Below are 19633 nucleotides of genomic sequence, written 5' to 3'. Positions count from 1 at the left end.
ACCCTGAATCATACTCGAACCGCAGCTTATCGTCCTTTTCATCCATAAAAGAATCCGGCGCGGCGGTGGACCGGGCGAGGACGTTCGTCTCTCTAACGCCGCAGCCTGTAATCATCCTGCTGCAGGTTCCTCTGTGACTGTTGTTCAGTTTCCCTTTTTAATATGAACAGTTTGCAGATTATTAATTCATCACTTATCATGAATAATACATTGTGTTTTCTGAATCGTGCTCCGGCAAAGTTTAATCTAAACTTGTCCGTTGTGTGCATTTGTAGAAAGTGTACTCGTGTCGACAGAGAAGCTCTAGCCACTAAGGACGAACGGACGAATGGAAAAGTTCCTCCCACAAAAAACAACAAACAGATTGTTTTTTAATCTACAAGTATTCTGCTGTTGTCTCCTGATCCCAGAAGGAACCTGCGAGTGCGATAGTCCGGCGTGAACCAGTGTTGTCGTTTTTGGTGGGAGACATTTAAAAAAAACTACCGGGTACTTTTAGTCTAATGTAAAAATATCTGAGGTGTTTCTGATTATTACGACATATTTTTCGGAGCAATTAGAGTCGGAGGCCACGTTGGACTTGGACGCAGACGGCGACGGAGCGAGAGCGTCAAGACGCAGAGTTAATATCATCAACAGACTCAGGAGGTGGACATTTGTCCGCACAAGTGACGCTTGACGTTTCACGTTCGTCGCCGACGTGCGTCTGTACGTGACGCTTCTCTCGGGGAGGAACCGCCACGCGTTCACGACGAGCAGACCGCGATGAGATCCGTGGTGGTTTCGTGTGTGTGTGTATTAATGAGCGTCCTCTTCACCGCATGCCGTCGTCACGGCCTGTTGGATGTATCCACGGATGAAGGCTGGATTATTGAAACTGAGCGACATGTCTAATATAGATCTCCAGGGAAAGGAAGGAGGGAGGAACGAAAACAGACGACAGGATCCGATTAGTGAAGGAGTGAGATCGTTCCCAAGACTGTGCGATAAGAAAAATGTGTAAATGAGGCAGAGGACAGATATTAACTGGTGAACAAACAGTAGATCATAATAGTTAAAGACACCGGACTGATTATTAATGCCAACCACAGTTTCCTTAATGTCAGAATCACATATTCTCATTATCTGCTTTAGAAAAGAGCTGAACAAACTAAATATATCTGCTCTGTAGTCAGTTAAAAGAAATACACTGCCACTGTACAGTAAAAAAAATAACCAGTCTTTGTTTTTGACATTTTTTGGTTTGACTTTTTATCAACCTATTATTCATCTGCAGTGATTGATCTGTATTGATGTGTTGTATTATTTATAGTATACAATATATAGCTAACACACAAACTTTTTTTAAAACTATCAAAAGGCAGAGTGTCGGTGAATATGAAAACTGTAGATGTAGAATCTGAGCCGCAGTTTGTTACCGTTGTGAAGCGGGTTGCCCCTAATATTTATAAATATATTTTCAAAAGTTTTGTATATATTGAAAGGCAACTCCGACATCACCATGGTAACTCTCGCTGTAGGTGTGGCCTGCTCCAGGTGGGGGACCGCCTCCTGTCCATCAACGGGATCCCCACCGAAGACGGGACGCTGGAGGAAGCCAATCAGCTCCTGCGAGACGCCGCTCTGACCAACAAGGTCTCGCTGGACATCGAGTTCGACGTCGCAGGTTGGTGAAGAGTTGAGTCACTGTGTCGGGGACGAGAGCTCGAGCTCAACGTCGTGACAAAAAAATATTTGTTGAAGAGTTTATATATTTTTTCTGTTTCTCTGTGTGTTTCTGTTCCAGAGTCGGTGGTGCCGAGCAGCGGGACGTTCCACGTCAAGCTGCCCAAGAAGAGAGGAGTGGAGCTGGGGCTCACCATCAGTGGTAGAACACACACACACACACACACACACACACACACACACATATATATATATATATACATATATATATATATATATATAAATGAATATGCTGATTAAGTGGATGGTGCAATGGCGCCATCTTCTGGTTGTCACAGAGCAGGACACGGTGACTTACTCCACATACTGTACATGTATCGTCTCTAATCTCTGGACAGTTCTTCTGAAATTTAGTTCTGCTTGTGAACACGTGTGCAATATTAAAAAATTAAAAATATATTTATCACTGCTAACTTCTGTTAATTGTTGTCATGGTAACAACAGGAAACAATGATTGTCCCTGTAACATGGCGTCACCAATGAGAAAATGAGTAACATCAATTAAAAATTAAATTTATCAACAAGGGTCTAAATCTAGAATAAATCCATTATTTGCATGAATTATTTGAGAATGTCTCTGCACTAATCTCATGTTAAATATAATTTTTACAGACACAAGTACTGAGGAAGGATGAAAATGTTTTTATACCTGTAGTGATTAAAACACAAAGTCAAATTAAATCTCTATCATAGGGAATAAAATAAGATAAAATGAGACTTTATTAATCCCGCACCGGGGAAATTCACTTGTTACGGCGTCACCAAGAGTCAAAAGGAATCCATGAATAATATACAATAAAAGTATTGAAAGAAATAACTTTACAGAAGACTGTTAAAAAAAAAGCTTTATACTGTTCATTATATATAAAAGAGGCTAAGAATGTGCAGTGGTTTGGATAAAAATGTGATTAATAAGTACAGTGATGTATGGATGTGGAGCAAAAATAATATATATGCATACATATTGTAAATAATAAATATTATGACCATAATAAACAGCAGCAGTACGTTATACTTTGTTGTTATTGCTTCTGCGTCAAAGTGATGTCATCTCCCTCCGCAGCCAGTAAGAAGCCAGGGGAGCCCCTCATCATCTCTGACATCAAGAAGGGCAGCATGGCCCACAGGTACCTCACACAGGCCTTTCTGTTCTATTCTATTATGTTTATACTTAGTTAATATTAGGGTCGTACATTATGTGTGACATGATTCAAACTAATCCGTTTACCCCCCTTCAGAACAGGAACTCTGGAGCCCGGCGATAAGCTGCTGGCCATCGACAACATCCGGCTGGAGAACTGCTCCAAAGACGACGCGGAGCAGATCCTCCATCAGTGTGAGGAGCTCGTCAAACTGAAGATCCGCAAAGATGAAGACAACTCTGGTAAATGATGGATCAGTCAACAAGATCACAATAATAAGAATACGAATAAGAATCATATTTAAAAGAGAGCTGCAATGACAGTGGTTGGCCACCAGGTGGCGATGTTGTCCACCGCTCAGTGATATCTGCTCCAGATGTAAAATGTCTTCCTCTGGAATAAAACACAGGACGACTCATCGTTGTTGATCCCAGTGAGAAAGAAACTGTGAGAGAACGACATTTAGATCCAGTGCGAGATGATAAAAAAACCCAAATAATAATAATGATAATAATTGCAGTTATAATACAACAACACATCAAGTCTGTGCATCACGAACAACATGGAGTCTTGATCCAGATGAGGAAGGTTCCGTGTGGTCGCTAGTGGTCACGTGTTCTAACAGTCTTACAGCCGCCATCTTGGATCTGTGTGACTGGACGAGTTGAGCGAACGCGTGCGACTTGTTGTTGTTGTTACAGTGAAGAGGCGTCTCTCTGTTCCTCTGTGCGTTGTGATTATGTGATGTGATGTAGAGGAGGGATAGAGCGATTGTGTAATCGTGTTAGATTATGACTCAGAGGCTATAAACACACACACACTCCATGCAAAGACACACACAAATGTGTGTGTGTCTTTGCTGAAATACTCACTGAAATACTACAGACCCTGACGTGGACCATCACAACAGCATGAATGTATGTACACACACACACACACACACACACACACACACACACACATAATGATGAGGCAGTCTTCTCCTCGGTTGCCATGGAAACTGTGTATTTCACCAGTGATGACTTGAGAATGAGAGGGGTGTGTGTGTGTGTGTGTGTGTGTGTGTGTGTATTCAAATTAATAAATTACCTAATAACGATATACATACCATATAAATGATATTTCATATACACAACGTATTTCTATTCATTCATAAGGGAATCAGCAGACAAACGATATCAGACACTCGACCGTGTTTACAACATTTCCATCAATGTATTAAAAAAAAGGTCGGTGAATGATGTCAAATATTTGATTTGGTCGTTGTGACCTCTGGTGTCACCGAGTGACCTCTGGTGTCACCGAGTGACCTTTCATGTGTTACTGTGGTTCATACTGAGCGCGACGCAAATTTCTCCACGCAATGAGACACAAAGTCGATGCATGAGGCGACGCACGTGGATTTCGACGTCACTTTGCTCGTGTCGAAATATTGGAGTTGAAATATCCACGCAATGCGATGTCGCTAAAGCCAGTTAGCCTTGAGATCCCAGCGCGAGCGACGTGAACTTCGTGTACGTGTGTCTCTGAATTTACTTTGTGTTCTGTGATCTCATCACGCGGAAACATTTGCAAAACGAAAATTTGTGTGTCAGACATGTCAATTATTATCATCATCCTGTCTTTATAGCTGATACAGTAGAATGACATACACTGTGTGTGTGTGTGTGTGTGTGTGTGTGTGTGTGTGTGTGTGTGTGTGTGTGTGTGTGTGTGTGTGTGTACCAGACGAGCAGGAGACGTCGGGCAGCATCATCTACACGGTGGAGCTGAAGCGGTACGGAGGCCCTCTGGGCATCACCATCTCAGGCACCGAGGAGCCTTTCGACCCCATCACTATATCTGGCCTGACAAAGAGAGGCCTGGCCGAGAGGTACACACACACACACACACACACACACAGTCTGATGTGTTCTGAGATGTGTGGCCTCAAGCTGAGTATTTTCGGTTTGCTCGGGTTTCACATACTTCAGGATGTATATTTGATATATTTCGCTCCAGCACCTGGACGTGTGTTATTCCTCAAAACCCTCGGCTCATCTCGTCTTGTTGCAGGTATTTGTACTTTGCATGTGTAGAAGTTTGTGTTCGCTCCAACTTACGAGAGGATTCTGAAATCACTTACCTTCTGACACGGAGCTGCTCCAACGGACGAATGGAGAACCACCGACCTGACGTGACGGCCGAGGCGTCGACTCGTGTGTGTTCATCGTGTCCCCGAACGCGACCCAGACTGAAATCCAGGAAACACTTTTACAATTAATGCGCAGACACGTGAGTCACATACTTAATCAAACAGAATAAACAGGCCCCCGGCAGCGAGGACAGTCCGACCGTCGCTCCTCGGAATACCAACGACACCCAGAGGCCTCGGACCGTAGGTCAAGGGTCGTGACCTTTTTTTTCCCCTTGAGAGCAGCAGCAGCTCTCATCACACACACACACACACACAAACACACACACACACAAACACACACACACACACACACACACACACACACACACAGACAGACAGACACACACACACACACACACAGTGGAGTCCTTAAGTTTGACTACCACATCGGACATTTCATGTATTTTCGCATAAATCTAAAAATAATCAGAAAGGTTTTGTTTTTTTAAACACAAGAAGACTGAAGGTAATTCAAAACAACAAAGTCTACATATTTTTCTTGTCAGTAACAGGAGACAAGGACAAGATTCAAGATCTTTACTGTCAATGTTCACACAAAGAACGAGACGAGGTGTCATCCTCAAATCAGATATACAAAGGAAAATATAGAAAATGGCCAACTGTCTAATAAAAAATAAGCAAAAGAGGTCAAAAATAAAGTTCTTCAACTAAATATAAGTGGAAAAAAAAAAGATTGTATCGTAGCCTGATAAATAATATGAATAATTCAATGAATATGATAGTTATTGCAGTGTTATGTAACGGCGGCGCTGCTCAGGAATGTGGGCATGGGGGCGTGTCGTGCCCGAGGAGACGCACGATTTCCAATTTGCATATTTGTGAAAAATGATTGATACTGCAGCGATATCTCAAATATACACGTCAACGTTCTGATGACTCCAAGAGTTTCTATTGGTGTTATTAAGTAATTAAATGATCAATTAGGAAATTAGTACAGTAACGTGAGAAGCTAAGTGTCTTGATGAGTGGTGGAGATATAAATACATATAGAAGTTATGATCATACCAGATATCGTGTTACTGAGCAGAAGATGACATAATGACATAATGTTTCCCTGACTCATAATCGTCCTCCGGGGAATTTCAGCTTCCATCCAGTCGAGCACACGACAAAATGTCAGCTCACGTGTAACTTCACACACACACACACACACACACACACACACACACACACACACACACACACACACACAGTGAGGCAGCTTACAGCTTACTGCTCACACACACTGTGACCCCGTTTCTTGCCGTTTGTGATGTAATTGTTCAGAACTGTTTGTCGATTAAAGCACTTTGTTTGGACCTGTTTGCTAAAAGCTCTATAAATAAATGGGGCTCGGCTCCACTCGGAGCGAAGTGCAGAGATGAAGACGACGCGACCGCCGGTGCATCCGTGCACTCGGTGGAAAACATCCGCGCCGACCCGTTTTCTTCTCTTTCCTTCGTTCTGTCCCCGTCATAAAAAAACAGCCGCTTCTCTCATCGCATATGTGAAATATGCACGTGTGATATGAGGCAGGTGAGATGAGAGCTGGAGATGAAGGACGCCTCTGTGGAAGCACGCAGCGACATCGAGGACTGTTTTGCGGAGAGACGCCGTTCATCCGACCTTGGATGGTGCAGCTCTCATTTGTAGGAACCCGACTCGGTCAAACCCGTGACATCTCAGAGTTGCAGTCTTACACGCTTCTCTGCGCTTCTATTACAGCGGTCGTCCCCACAACACCCATAGAAACTGTTTCTGCCCCACGACCACTTCAACTATCGGAACCACGGGTGAATAAAAGAGGTGTGACTCACACGGATCTCATGAAGATCAACACGAGGCCTATAAATGAACCTAAAATCAAATGTGGATTATTAAATATTAGGTCACTCCCATCTAAGTCTTTGTTAGTGAATGATGTGATAACTGATCATCACTGTGATTCATTCTTCATGACTGAAACCTGGCTGCAGCCAGAAGAACATGTCCGTTCAGTTTGTGTATTGAACTGATCTGCAGGTTGGAAATCGATTTTGGTTTTGTTTCAATATTGACCACGTTTGTTGAGGAAGATTTCCTTTTTCCTTTCCCTGTGAAGGGTCAGAAGTCCATCTTCCCGGAGGATCTACGTACCGCTGCTGTCCGTGTGAGGATGCGTGATGTTTTTTGCTCGTGTGTGTCCAGGACGGGGGCGATTCACGTCGGGGATCGGATCCTGGCCATCAACAGCGTCAGTCTGAAAGGGAAACCGCTGAGCGAAGCCATCCACCTGCTGCAGATGGCCGGAGAGACGGTCACGCTCAAAATCAAGAAACTGCTCGACAGTAAGTGTGAGAACATTTCCTGGCAACTTCGACTGCACCGCTTGGGCCTTATATTCTGGAAAGACCGAGACCGAGCTGCTCAGTGATATTAGACAGTGAAACCAGATTCCCTGCAAACGTTTTTCACACGATTGTACTTCATTTCATAGACTGTATATATGAAAGTGGATGTAGTCACCGGATCCAGAAAGGGAAGCTACAGTGGACATGCCTGAAAGCTATTATTTGAAATGACCAGCAGAGGGCGACTCCACTAGTTGTTCCTATAGAAGTTATAATACAAAAAAAACAAGATGGCGCCGAACAAAATACCAAAGCCGAGGCTTCAAAATGGCCGCTCACAAACCAAAACAATTCTCAACTGCGTGTTACTTTGAGAATATGATGTCATGTTGCCCGACTGCGATCTTTGTACTAAACATGTTAACAATCCAGAGGCCTGTCATCTTTCTCTAATTGATGATAATTTTGATCGGACAAACCTCTTCTCCCCAAGACGTGGACGAGCGCAAAGCGGCGGAGGCGGACGACGCGACGGAGAACGAGCTGAGTGACACCGAGGACGACGACTTGACGGACAGCCAGCAGACCAACAAGCTGTCCGAGCTGTACTCCACAACCATACCCAGCGTGGACTCCGCCATGGAGTCATGGGACGGCTCCGGGCAGGACGCCGGCTATGGCAGCCAGGGTACGTGGTGGAATAACACTTGCAGACTGAGAGGTCAGCATGGACACGCACACCACAAAGCATATTCACACAACTAACATTTGCACAAGATGGAGAGAAAAAAAACATGAATATTGTATTATGTCAGTCGTCTGGAAACTTAAAGCCCCAGTGTGTAATGTCTGTAATTTTCTGGCGCCATCTGGTGGTTAAGTTGCAAACCGCAACCAACTGAGCGACCGACAGGGGACACTTTATGGCGGCGCACCTCCGATTCCATTTCCTGTTTCCGGCAGCGTGAACGGAACGTATTCTGGAACGTTTAGTTCAACAACCGTATTCAACAGGACGTAGAAACATGGAGACTCACACGGAGGTCGGTCGGTCCGTCTCATGGAACTATATCTAACTCTTATATGAACACATGGTTATGGACAATATATGAAATTTCTGCGAATAAGTTCTTCTAAATATTACACACTGCAGCTTTAAGAACAGGGAGCTCATGTTTGTTTGCTCTCGCACGTGGGACTTGGTCTGGCAGTTCCAGACTAATCTGTTCCTTAAACCTCTGGAAAATCCCTCGTTAACATTTTGCGAAGGACTGAGTGGTGAGATTTGCTTCCATGAAATCTTTATATGCCCATGTACTTGTGTAGGTACGTACAACAACCAAGCGGTCGGTATCGCCCTCCACCCTCACGAGTGGCGTAGCGCCAAGCAGCAGCAGCAGCAGCAGCAGCAGCGCAGCACCACACCTCCTCCTCCTGGTCACCGGAAGAACTACCCCTTCAGCGACGGAGGGTTCAGTGAGGACGACTGGGACAAACCACCGGGGTAGGACGGGACAAGTCTAGATCGTTTCCTGGTATTTCACTCGTTTTCCAATGCAAAGTTATAATATGATGATGCGAGTGTCTCGCTCAACCAGCAGCCCAACACCAAACAATATTCAATTTTGAAAATGTCTTAAATCTGACAAGAGCTTCAAATCTTCTAAGTCTGGAGAATGTTCACATTCAGATAATTCTAGTTTTTGCTACGAGCAAATATTCCCGGCGTGAAAACCGAGGGATGCGATCGATTCTGTGGTTAGTGATGCTCGCGGCTTCACCAAGAGTGTGTGAGAATGTTTGAGTCAGGACGTCAGCGAGGGTGACGGGGGATCTGTGCGTGTGTGTGTGTGTTTGTGGGTTCGTGTGTGTGTGTGTGTGTGTTTGTGGGTTCGTGTGTGTGTGTGTGTGTGTGTGTGTGTGTGTGTGTGTGTGTTTGTGTGTGTGTGTGTGTGTGTTTGTGTGTACATGTGTGTGTGTGTGTGTGTGTTTGTGTGTGCTTGCGTTTGTCTCCGTGTGTGTGTGTGTGTGCGTGTGCGTGTGTTTGTGTGTTCATGTTTGTGTGTGTGTGTGTCTGTGTGTGTGCGTTTGTCTGTGTGTGTGTGTGTGTGTGTGTGTGTGTGTGTGTGTGTGTGTGTGTGTGCGTGCGTGCGTGCGTGTGTGTGTGTGTGTGTGTGTGTGTGCGTTTGTCTGTGTGTGTGTGTGTGTGTGTGTGTGTGTGTTCGTGTGTGTGTGTGTGTGTGTCTTCGTGTGTGTGCGTGTGTTTGTGTGTGTGTGCGTTTGTCAGTGTGTGTGTGTGTACATGTGTGTGTGTGTGTGTGTTTGTGTGTGTGTGTGTGTGTGTGTGTGTGTGTGTGTCTGTTCGTGTGTGTGTGTGGTTGTGTGTGTGTGTGTGCGTGTGTGTGTGTGCGCGTGTGTTTGTGTGTGTGTGTGTGTGTGTGTGTGTGTGTGTGTGAGTGTGTGTCTGTTCGTGTGTGTGTGTGTGTGTGTGTGTGTGTGTGTGTCTGTTTGTGTGTGCGTGTGTTTGTGTGTGTGTGTGTGTGTGTGTGTGTGTGCGTGTGTGTTTGTGTGTGTGTGTTAGTGTGTGTGTGTGTGTGTGTGTGAGTGTGTGTCTGTTCGTGTGTGTGTGTGTGTGTGTGTGTGTGTGCGTCAGGAGGTTAAGCCTTGTGAGGCCAGCAACATTGGCTGGGGTTATATAACACTGATGGGGGAGGAAAGGAACAGGGAGAAAAAAAAATGATCTGCACAGTGAAAGTGAACTAATCTGGTCAGTCGAGGGTATTGAGTGTAAAAAAAAAAGGAAGAAAAGATTACTCATGTTGGATTTAACCCGAGCGAATAGTCTCTTCCTGTCCTGGCAACGCTCTGTGGTCATAGCAGCTTACTAATACATGTCACGTGTGTGAGGAAGAGAAATGTTGCATGCCTTGATTTGGAGACAGTACGTATTCATGAATAGAGAAAAAGCAGTTTACGAGTACGTGACGAGGAAGATCGTCCAAGATTGAGTCAAAAGAGTTGGTTTGTTTTATCTCGAAAAAAATTGTGTCTTTTTTTTTATTATCCAGACACGACTTGTTTGTGAAGCAGCCGTTTTTTAAAATTGAATTTGTGAGGGTTTTTTGTGTGCGACAGCTTCATTGGCCAACAAGCAGACGGAATTCTGCTGGACCCCGACGACAGTTTCTGGTGTCAGGCGCTCGAGGACCTGGAGACCTGCGGCCAATCAGAGCTCCTCAGAGAGATAGAGGTCAGTTAGCATGTTAGCATCCTCCCTTGATCAACCACCCCTGGCTAACACTTACATGTTAGCATCCTTCCTTAACGAACTACAGAAATCGAACAGTGACGTGTTTGTGCAGGCGTCCATCATGACAGGCACGGCCATCAGTCTGGGCGTCGATGGCGCGAACAAGACTGCGGTTGAGCCCATGATGAGCCACAGCAGGATGAGCCCACTGCGGAGAAATTCCCTCCTGCTCCAGGGAAACCTGCACCTGCACCAGGCCACGCACCTGCACCAGGGGGCCCACCTGCACGAGGAGGCCCACCTGCACGAGGAGGCCCAACTCCACCAAGGTCAGTGGCAGATCGGGACAGAACATTTTTTGCCGCCATGTGTTAAAAGTGCCGTTGACCAAGTGAATGTGTGATTCCTCTCAGACGCCCACCTGCTCCAGGACATCCATTTCAGCCAGGAGGCGCACCTCCACCACGACCACCAATCGCCGCTGCTGCACCACGAGCCCAAGTCCAAGGCCTCGCTGAGGGTGTCGGAGAGGACGTGGGAGTCCCGTCGGATCAAAGAGGAGATGCAGGGGATTCTGTCCCCGACGCCTCTGGAACTGCACAAAGTGAGTTCAAACCTCCGGCCGAGGAAGAGTCTCCTGGAGTGGCGTCTGTTCTCCGGATTAAATGTTGATGGGACGAGGAGGTTCGTCCACGTTCATGCTTAGAACTGGGATCAGGGGGAAGTGAGCCTCCGCCGCTTGTCTGGTTCTTTCCTCTGAAATATACAGATCCACACATCTCATCTAGTTGGAGATTCGAAGGCAACAGAACAGGAATGTGGACTTGTTGTCCGGGGGGGAGTTACGCAACGTTCTTGACAAATCCCTCGTCTGGCACCGGCCCGGCAGCAGTGGTCAGTGTGCCGGCAGCCTGACGGGTCGTGAGAAGTCGACGTGACGGAAACGCCAGGACTCCTCTCGTCAGGCGTGATTCTTTTCTCCCACACATTTCATTTCCGTCGTCCAGAAAGAGGGACAGGAGGCGCCGGTGAAGTTTGACGGTTCCGCCGCAGGCTGCTGGCGAACGGTTGAGAAATACATTTGTTATCTTAATGGAGGAAGTAGACTCGAGTGAAATCATTGGCTGTTTCACTGATGGGCTCATTGGCCCACGGCCAGAATGTAACAGTCTTTAAATGGTGCCTCATTAAAGGATCATACAATATTCATATTTCACATTCTGTCTTTTTTAGCTCTTTGCTATTTCAGGTCAGAACATCTGGCTCTCATTAACCAATTGTAAGAACAGACATCTTTGCATTTATCTCGTTCACTATTGCACAGTGGGCGGGTTCAGGAGCGGTCCGCCATGCGTTTCAATCATGCTTCAGTGAAGTGATGCAGCATAAAGTAGCACATCATAACACAAAGGTCACAATTTGTATGCGTATCGTCGATTCTTCCGGGTCTCATGGTGCGTTCACGACGATGATTGAGTTGCGTCGCTCGCACGGGTTCATGCGGTGCTTATCTGAACGAACACGTCCTCCAACAAACCTCTGAACATGAAGCTGAACGTGACAAAAGGTCAGACAAGAGTGCCGATGGGAGGAAAAGCACACACAAGATATTATTACAAATTGTTGGTATGTACTCCAGGGAGTGACTGAAGAAATGTCAAACAATGACGATTACTTCTAGGCCTTGCTCCTCTGGACGTATGATGGTGGAACCTGCAGGAACTCTCACCTCTGGGCCTGAAGTCAAGTCTCAAGACAGACTCACACAGAAGTCACACTTCTTTCAAAAAGAAATGGTTCAATGTCAAAAATCAAGTTGGAATCAAAGTCAAGTCCCCGACAGACCAAGCCAACATTCAACACCTGGAAATGAAAATAATTAGTCCCATCTCTCATCCATGTCTGAACGGAAATATCAAAATGTCAGCGAGCCGACCTCGTCTCCTTGTTTCCCTTCCGCAGGTGACCGTGATAAAGGACCCGGAGGGCGACGACTTCGGCTTCAGCGTGTCGGACGGCTTCCTGGAGAAAGGAGTTTACGTGAACATGATCAGACCCGATGGACCAGCTGACCGAGCCGGGCTCAGCCCCTACGACAGGATCCTGCAGGTAAGACAGATACATGCAAGGGACAGGATGTGGCGCCTGGTCCCACGGTCAGGGGCAGGAAGCAGGACTCTTGATGGCTGAGCACAGGAGTGGAATCCATCAGTGTAATCACCTGATCTGCATCCAGCTGTTCATTTGCAGGAGAGCAGAGCGGAGCGTCAGCAGCTTTGACCTCCGCGAGTCCCAGACTCGTGAGGGAGGGCGCGTTCTATAAAAAGGCGCACGATCGCCGCATGTTCATGTGACGGAGAGAATGATGCAGTGGAATCAGCAGGGCGGAGACCGTGGGCGTCTTGAGCAGGAGCACTCTCATCACAGCAGCTCAATGTATTGAGGAGATGTCTGGTTCGTGACAGAGATCAACAAGTGGTCAGTGCATGATGGGGTTAGAGCCGGGTCGGAGCGACGTGTTTAACCGTCAGAATCACGTGTCTCCATAGAAACGCTCTGTCTCTGTCTCAGAACATTTAGGACCTCGCAAACTAGACCAAACATTCCGAGAGTCAGGACAGATTTTTCCCCCGACGGGACTTTTCCTCGTCGTCAGCTGACACGACCGCTTTGCCAAAAAACAAAAGACCCGGCTTGTAATCGGAAAATTATCCTTTCATCGAAGGCAACGGTCGCTGTTGTCTGTCAGTGTCGGCCGAGCTTTCACCAGAGAGCGCCCCCTGTCGTTGTGCAGGTGAACCACGTGCGGACGAGGGACTTCGACTGCTGCCTGGCGGTGCCGCTCATCACGGAGGCCGGCGACCGACTGGAGCTGGTCATCAGCCGCAACCCGCTGGCCAACGACGACCCGGAGGACAACAACAACACCTTGGACCACCCACTCCACCTGTAACACACACACACACACACACGCACTCTCTCTGCCACAGACGTACTGTACAACTGGTGATGAAGTTGGAACTGGCTCAAACACTCTGTCCACCGGCTTGCAATAATTTGACTTCACCACACACACACACACACACACACACACACACACACACACACACACACACACACACACACCTGCATGCTGATGGTCGCCCCCCCTCCCCTTCTCACAGTTTCTACGTGAAACCACCAGAGGATCCAACGCCTCCATCACAGCCGCCGGTCTCACCAACAAACTTCACCAACATCAAACCAGGAAAATTTCAACTGATCCGGATTGTTTAAAAGAAAAATCGTGATTTTTACTTTACAAACAAACCGGCAATGTGAGCGAGGTAATGTCTGCTGCTCTTTAACGCCAGGCCACGGGTTTACAGTATATATAGAAATGTTCCCGTCAGCTGGTGCCGGACGGAATCTGCCTTATTATACCACGATGTTGTTCAGTGAAACTTTCCTGGTGAAAGTGAATCGATGAAGAGATTGCCTTGCTCAGATTTCAGATGTTATTACTTCTTGGGAATGAGACTGGGATGGAGTCAGACGTACGTCCTTGCTGAGATTCTGCTCGAGGGCTCCTGCTTCCAAAACGATTACCAGCTTTCTCCTCGGCCGTCCAGGCGACTTCTTCATTGGACATCGCAAGGTCAGCATGGTGATTTTCAAAAAATATCAAAAGGACAATCAGAATTCTTGCAATTAACAAGGTCAAGACAATGATGTCATAGCAACCCCAACACTCCTTTGTTCAATTGGAATTATTGAAGGGAAAGTGTTTGATCGCGTTCGTAAAAAAACAACACATTTATGCCATTAACTCTGCTGTGTGGCTTTTTTTTTTTTTTTTGAAATATAAACAAAACAAAATAATAAAAAAACGTATGTTTCACTCTGCACAAGCTAAAGACGTTTAAGTCTCCGATGAAAAGAGACGGCAGAAAATAATGAAAAGCCAACGGGAACATGTTTAATCTTTACATGAGACGAACGCGTTACATAAGATCCATAAGGTCCATAAGGACACGATGACACGAGAACCAAAATCCTGAGCGGAAGCTGCGTCGCTTAACGGCAGCAACGCTACGCTTTCTGCAAGATGCAGTTTAGCATCTAATGCTTCAAAAAAATTCAGAAGCAGGACTAAGCAAGTTGAGTTTGGTTGTGAGTGAACGTTACTGTACAACTGGATACACGAGAGGCGGGTCGCACCCAGGACGCCGCTCCTGAGGTCCAGCACTCACCAAGTAGCATCGTCTTCACTGTAGGAGGCGACACGGTTCACAGGCACTCCGTTGTAATCAAGGTTTCTTAAAGAGCATTCACAGAACAAATGCTGGAAGTTATCTTCACCACAGACCCACAGCACTTTGGACGGATTCGGTGGCGAACGCTCCCGTCCGGAGCAGAGAGAGTTCGTCGTGTCATCTGCAAACGTTAAGATCAAATTTGTGCCAAACTGCAAGTGGCCACACCTACTGTACTGTACTGTACGGTTTTACACAGTGAGAGTGTGCACGTGTCTTAACCCTTTTGATTCACGTTTGGTTGTTGGTTTTATTCTGGAGAAAGGAGCTCACAACACATGCTGTTTCTCACGTACTGTACGAACGGTTCTCGAGCGAGATCCCGACGCGAGGTGCGTCGAATAGCGCCACCCTCGCGGTGACGGTCATCTAGTGACCTCTACTCATCACGCTCCGTCTCCGGCTGCCAAAACCCTTCTCTGTTTCTCTTCGCCCAGATCAACTGTGGATCTACACAAGTCGGAGCGGCTGCAGCTGCACTTCCCACTGCAGCTGTCCGAGCACATTCACGTGTGTGTGTGTGTGTGTGTGTGTGTGTGTGTGTGTGTGTGTGTGTGTGTGTGTGTGTGTGTGTGTGTGTGTGTGTGTGTGTGTGTGCGCGCGCGCGCACCGGTCGGACAGTCACATTTTCATATGCATGTTCCTGTGTGTGACGATAGACAGAACTGTGTGTGTGTGTGTGTGTGTGGGGTGTGTGTGTGTGTGTGTGTGTGTGTGTGTGTGTGTGTGTGTGTGTGTGTGTGTATGTGAGAGACAAAGAGAGAACAGGAACAACCACAACTTCTGTTCTCTCTCACTCTTTGCTCACATTGTTACATAAGACAGCTAGAAACCAGCTGCCCCCTATGAGAACACCCGCATGTGTGTGTGTGTGTGTCTGTGTGACTGAGGAAGCCTGTGTGTGTGTGTCACTTTATATATATGTATGTATATGTACATGTGTGTATCTACGGATGGCTGCGTTTTTCTTTTCCAGCGCGTATGAGCATGACCAAGCATTTTTAACATGAGTGTGTGTGTGTGTGTGTGTGTGTGTGTGTGTGTGTGTGTGTGTGTGTGTGTGTGTGTGTGTGTGTGTGTGTGTGTGTGTGTGTGTGTGTGAGACACAGAGAGAGAGAGAGAGCTAGGTGGTGTACATTTCATTGTACAGTGGTGATATTCTTCAGGGCTGTTCACCTTCTTCCCCCTGACGAGACTGAAAACAGCACAGACTCTCAGACTTTTGTCAGAGAAAGTAAAAATTTTCATATTAACTTTTAAGGGGACTGCAACCTCTTTCCAAGCACTTACTACAAAAAGAGAAGCACACTGTTGAATACCATGCACTGTAAGTATTTCCATGTACAACGGTAAAACAAAAAAAAAAAACTTGTCTGAGTGTTGTTTTTTTTACGCAACATCAAGTGGCCAAAAAAGGAAATGAAAAATCCAGATGTTTTGTAAAGCGACAAAAAAAAAAAAAGGAAAAGAAACAAAAGCAACAGACATTGCTGAGAAAAGCCTTCCAAACAAAACTGTTCTGTCGGTTTCTATGTGTATGTATGTAAATACGTCAGTGGTCAGTCATACTCCCTATGCATTTCTGGGTCAAAGGTCAGTTCAAGTCCAATCCGGAACCGTAACAGAAGAGAAATTTAAAAAAACAACATGTATCATCTTAACGTGGTTTTATTTTATGTTACAAATGCATATTTACATCTTTAAGTGTTGATTAAAATGTAGGACTGACACTGTAATACTTTTAAGTTAATATTCTTATAAATTAGTGAGTATTTAAATCTTTCAGCGGGAGAAAAGCATTTTATTACCGTGAGTCACTCGCCTGTCACTCCCCCTACTACACAAGATATACTGTGTTCTTAATATTCTGGATCATATATAAGTTTTAAAAAAACACCCAGTGTCTTATACCAAGAGGAGGAGATTTTTCTTGACCAGTTATGACAACGAGCCTGGAGAAATGTGTGTGTTGTCCATGACGAGGTCGTGTTGGGCACCAAGCACACGTCGAGGTTCCTACTGCTGGGAATATATTTGCTAAAGTGGCTCTGCAGAATTCTGACTTTGCTTCATACGACCAAGACAGATCATTTTCATCCTAATAAAAACTATCTGGTCACATAACTGCACTTGACGTAGTGAACTCACCTAACACCAAGAAAACCACTGGTAACAGTTGATTAGCTTAGCATTAGCTTTGCCCAGACATTGGAAAACTTTGGTGAATTGTTAGCTAACCATTAGCTTAACTTACAACCAACCGTCTCGCCTTTAGTCAGCTGCTGTAAACGTTAGCTCTTTGCTAATGGTTACAGCTATAATGAATAACTAAATATACATTTTAAGAGACAGTACCTCGTTAACTCACCATTAGCTTATTTCTACGAAGATGGCGGCTATATGCGATGATTAATTTAGCTAATCATTGAGTTAGTACAGTATCTGGTTGCTTAGCAACTTGGCTACTCCCCAGAAAATCACAGTTAGCTAACCATAGTGTAGCTTTACATCAACATTTAAGTTAATTTACTACATGTAATTATTATCTTATTTATTACCATAGTTTGTGACCAACTAATCAACCATTTTTATCCTGAACTGACTCTACAGTTAGCTAGGTAACCATATGAAACTTCTACGTCACAAAGAGAAAATATGTCTTGTTGCATATTTTGAAAAATTTGCTAATTAGTAATAATGGTCTGTTACTCATGCAAGTTTCTCCAATATTTGCTTCCCATTCCTGATAATTACATGGTACGGTAACTTTTGACATATTTTAGTTTTAGTTTTTTCTGACTTTCTTTTAACATTAAAATCCATTTTTTAAAAGACGTGTTGACGGGTGGCGTCAAGCCGTCGTACGGTTCTGGATTGGGTCATTGTGTAACGTATGCGATGTGTTGACATTGTGTATTTTTTTCAGATTGTGTAAAGTTCTATTCTATGTAATATAGTATTTTTCTAAGAAAACATCACTCTTCCGGAAAAAACATGGGAAGAAAATACAAAACAAAAATTACGAAAAAGGGAAAATAAAATGTATAACTTTGTTGTTGTTGTCATTTTGTCTCTTTTGTTTTTGCTCATTTTCTATGAAACAAAGAGTGTACTGCTATACTTCTCTTTTCGAGAACAACATGAGAAAAAATAAAAACGTCTAATTTTATTGAGGGGTTCTGTCGTTATTTTGGTTTACTTTACTTTAATGTAACACAAATCATTTTTGAACTTGTGCCAATACGCCACGTTAATGTGACTAAATCTTTCCTTGTGCACTAGTTCTCCATCAAGATTTCAGGAATGTGTCAAACATGTAGGAATCCATTTTGAATCAATTGAATAGGCAAAGGGAATATGAGATATTATAAAGAAAGATACATGGAAACAATATTTATAATTTATTTATTCTATGATAAAACTGTGTGTACCTGCTGTAAAAAAAAGCCTACAATTCCCATGAATCCACATTCAGGAAGTGACATCACTCTTTGGCGTGAATTCAGAGCAGCAAAGTGAGGGCAGGACCAACTGTTCAAAGTTTTATGATGTATAATCTGTATGTGCTGCTATGTTTTAAATATATACTTAAATTGTGTTTATTTGTTTAAGCTAGCTAACTTAAGTCTGCTGTCTCAAACAGCGATGGCTAATTTGGTTTAAAACTTAAAAAACCTGCACCTGACAGGGCGGAAAAAATCTGCACCAAAATGCAATGAAATGCACATGAATGTTGATATCTACATATTCGAAGGTCATTTGCATCATTAAGTCTTGAAAGCCCGCGAACATAAAGCCCCTGATCCTTTTGCGTAGTTCCCCGGAATGTCACCAACAGCCAGGAAGGAGGTACGTGGACGGAGGGCGACGCTCATACAGTGAAGCGTGCAGCAGTAATGTTCCCATCTTATCGGAGAATGTTGCATGTTTTTGTTGTGCTCTGTGTCGCTGCCTCTGTGTGCGACACGTGGTTTTCCTCCCTCCGCTGTTTCTGCACAAGGGTTCATTTTGTTTTGCATACTGTACATTCTCACGCTCCCACGTACATTGACACAAGCAGTCAAAACAGCGTCTCAGCCATATCTAGATTGTCATCGTGATTTTCCCCCGAGAGTGACGGGTACAGACCTGAAGACCAGACGACGCCTTCAAAGACTGGACTTCAACCAACAACTGTAGACACACAGCTACACACGCCAGTCGAAGTGCGATCGTGTCTCTATAACGTGGATTATACCTGAGTGGACGTCTGCAGCCGATCTGCAGAGGAGAGGGTGATGGGAGCTTATGGGGGCGAGAAAGAATGTGCAAGAACAAAACGGGGAAAACATGCAGCACACGGTGTCTCTGAAGTAACCACAACATCCTGGGTGGGACACGTCATCCATCTTGCCTTCCACTTCCACTTCCTGTCCAGTTCTATTTCTGACTCGCACGACAAAAAAGCAGAAAGCTCCACGAAAAACTCATCTAAAAAAACCCCACAGATTCTGTTTTTGCTTTTGCGCGGACGCCAACAAACTGTCCCGAAGACGAATCGGTGCGAGACGTTTCTCAGCAGCCATACGAGTCTATTCTTGGCCGCTGGCAGGCGGAGAATGGAAAATGTCAGCGGTGCGTTTCTTTCTCTGGAGCGCCGGTTATTTAAAGTTATTTAAAGCTCCGCAGCGACACAACAGCAATATTTGTTTTCATCCAACAGCAGCTTGGAACCG

General features: G+C 45.1%; 1 protein-coding gene across 12 annotated transcripts in view; it reads left to right on the top strand.

Annotated features, from left to right (window-relative positions):
- Nucleotides 1–17658, top strand: part of grip2b (glutamate receptor interacting protein 2b) — a 160817-nt gene extending 143159 nt beyond the window's left edge. For 10 of the 12 annotated variants that reach the window (XM_035632358.2, XM_035632354.2, XM_047332704.1 and 7 more), the window contains exons 13-25: nucleotides 1521–1666; nucleotides 1787–1867; nucleotides 2789–2852; nucleotides 2964–3109; nucleotides 4596–4740; nucleotides 7231–7370; nucleotides 7867–8094; nucleotides 8700–8877; nucleotides 10509–10623; nucleotides 10736–10952; nucleotides 11037–11227; nucleotides 12586–12732; nucleotides 13418–17658. In XM_035632358.2, the coding sequence (XP_035488251.2) occupies nucleotides 1521–1666; nucleotides 1787–1867; nucleotides 2789–2852; nucleotides 2964–3109; nucleotides 4596–4740; nucleotides 7231–7370; nucleotides 7867–8094; nucleotides 8700–8877; nucleotides 10509–10623; nucleotides 10736–10952; nucleotides 11037–11227; nucleotides 12586–12732; nucleotides 13418–13576 (1957 nt within the window). In that variant the 3' untranslated portion in view covers nucleotides 13577–17658. The remainder of the gene's footprint in view (nucleotides 1–1520; nucleotides 1667–1786; nucleotides 1868–2788; nucleotides 2853–2963; nucleotides 3110–4595; nucleotides 4741–7230; nucleotides 7371–7866; nucleotides 8095–8699; nucleotides 8878–10508; nucleotides 10624–10735; nucleotides 10953–11036; nucleotides 11228–12585; nucleotides 12733–13417) is intronic. The other 2 variants (XM_047332705.1, XM_035632353.2) reach the window with 1 other exon arrangement.
- The last annotated feature ends 1975 nt before the right edge of the window (nucleotides 17659–19633 follow it).

This window comes from Scophthalmus maximus, chromosome 6 (assembly GCF_022379125.1).
Source record: "Scophthalmus maximus strain ysfricsl-2021 chromosome 6, ASM2237912v1, whole genome shotgun sequence".
NCBI classification, from domain to species: Eukaryota; Metazoa; Chordata; class Actinopteri; order Pleuronectiformes; family Scophthalmidae; genus Scophthalmus; species Scophthalmus maximus.
The sequence above is the reverse complement of the archived record's forward strand: the minus strand, read 5'-3'. Positions and strand labels throughout refer to the sequence as shown.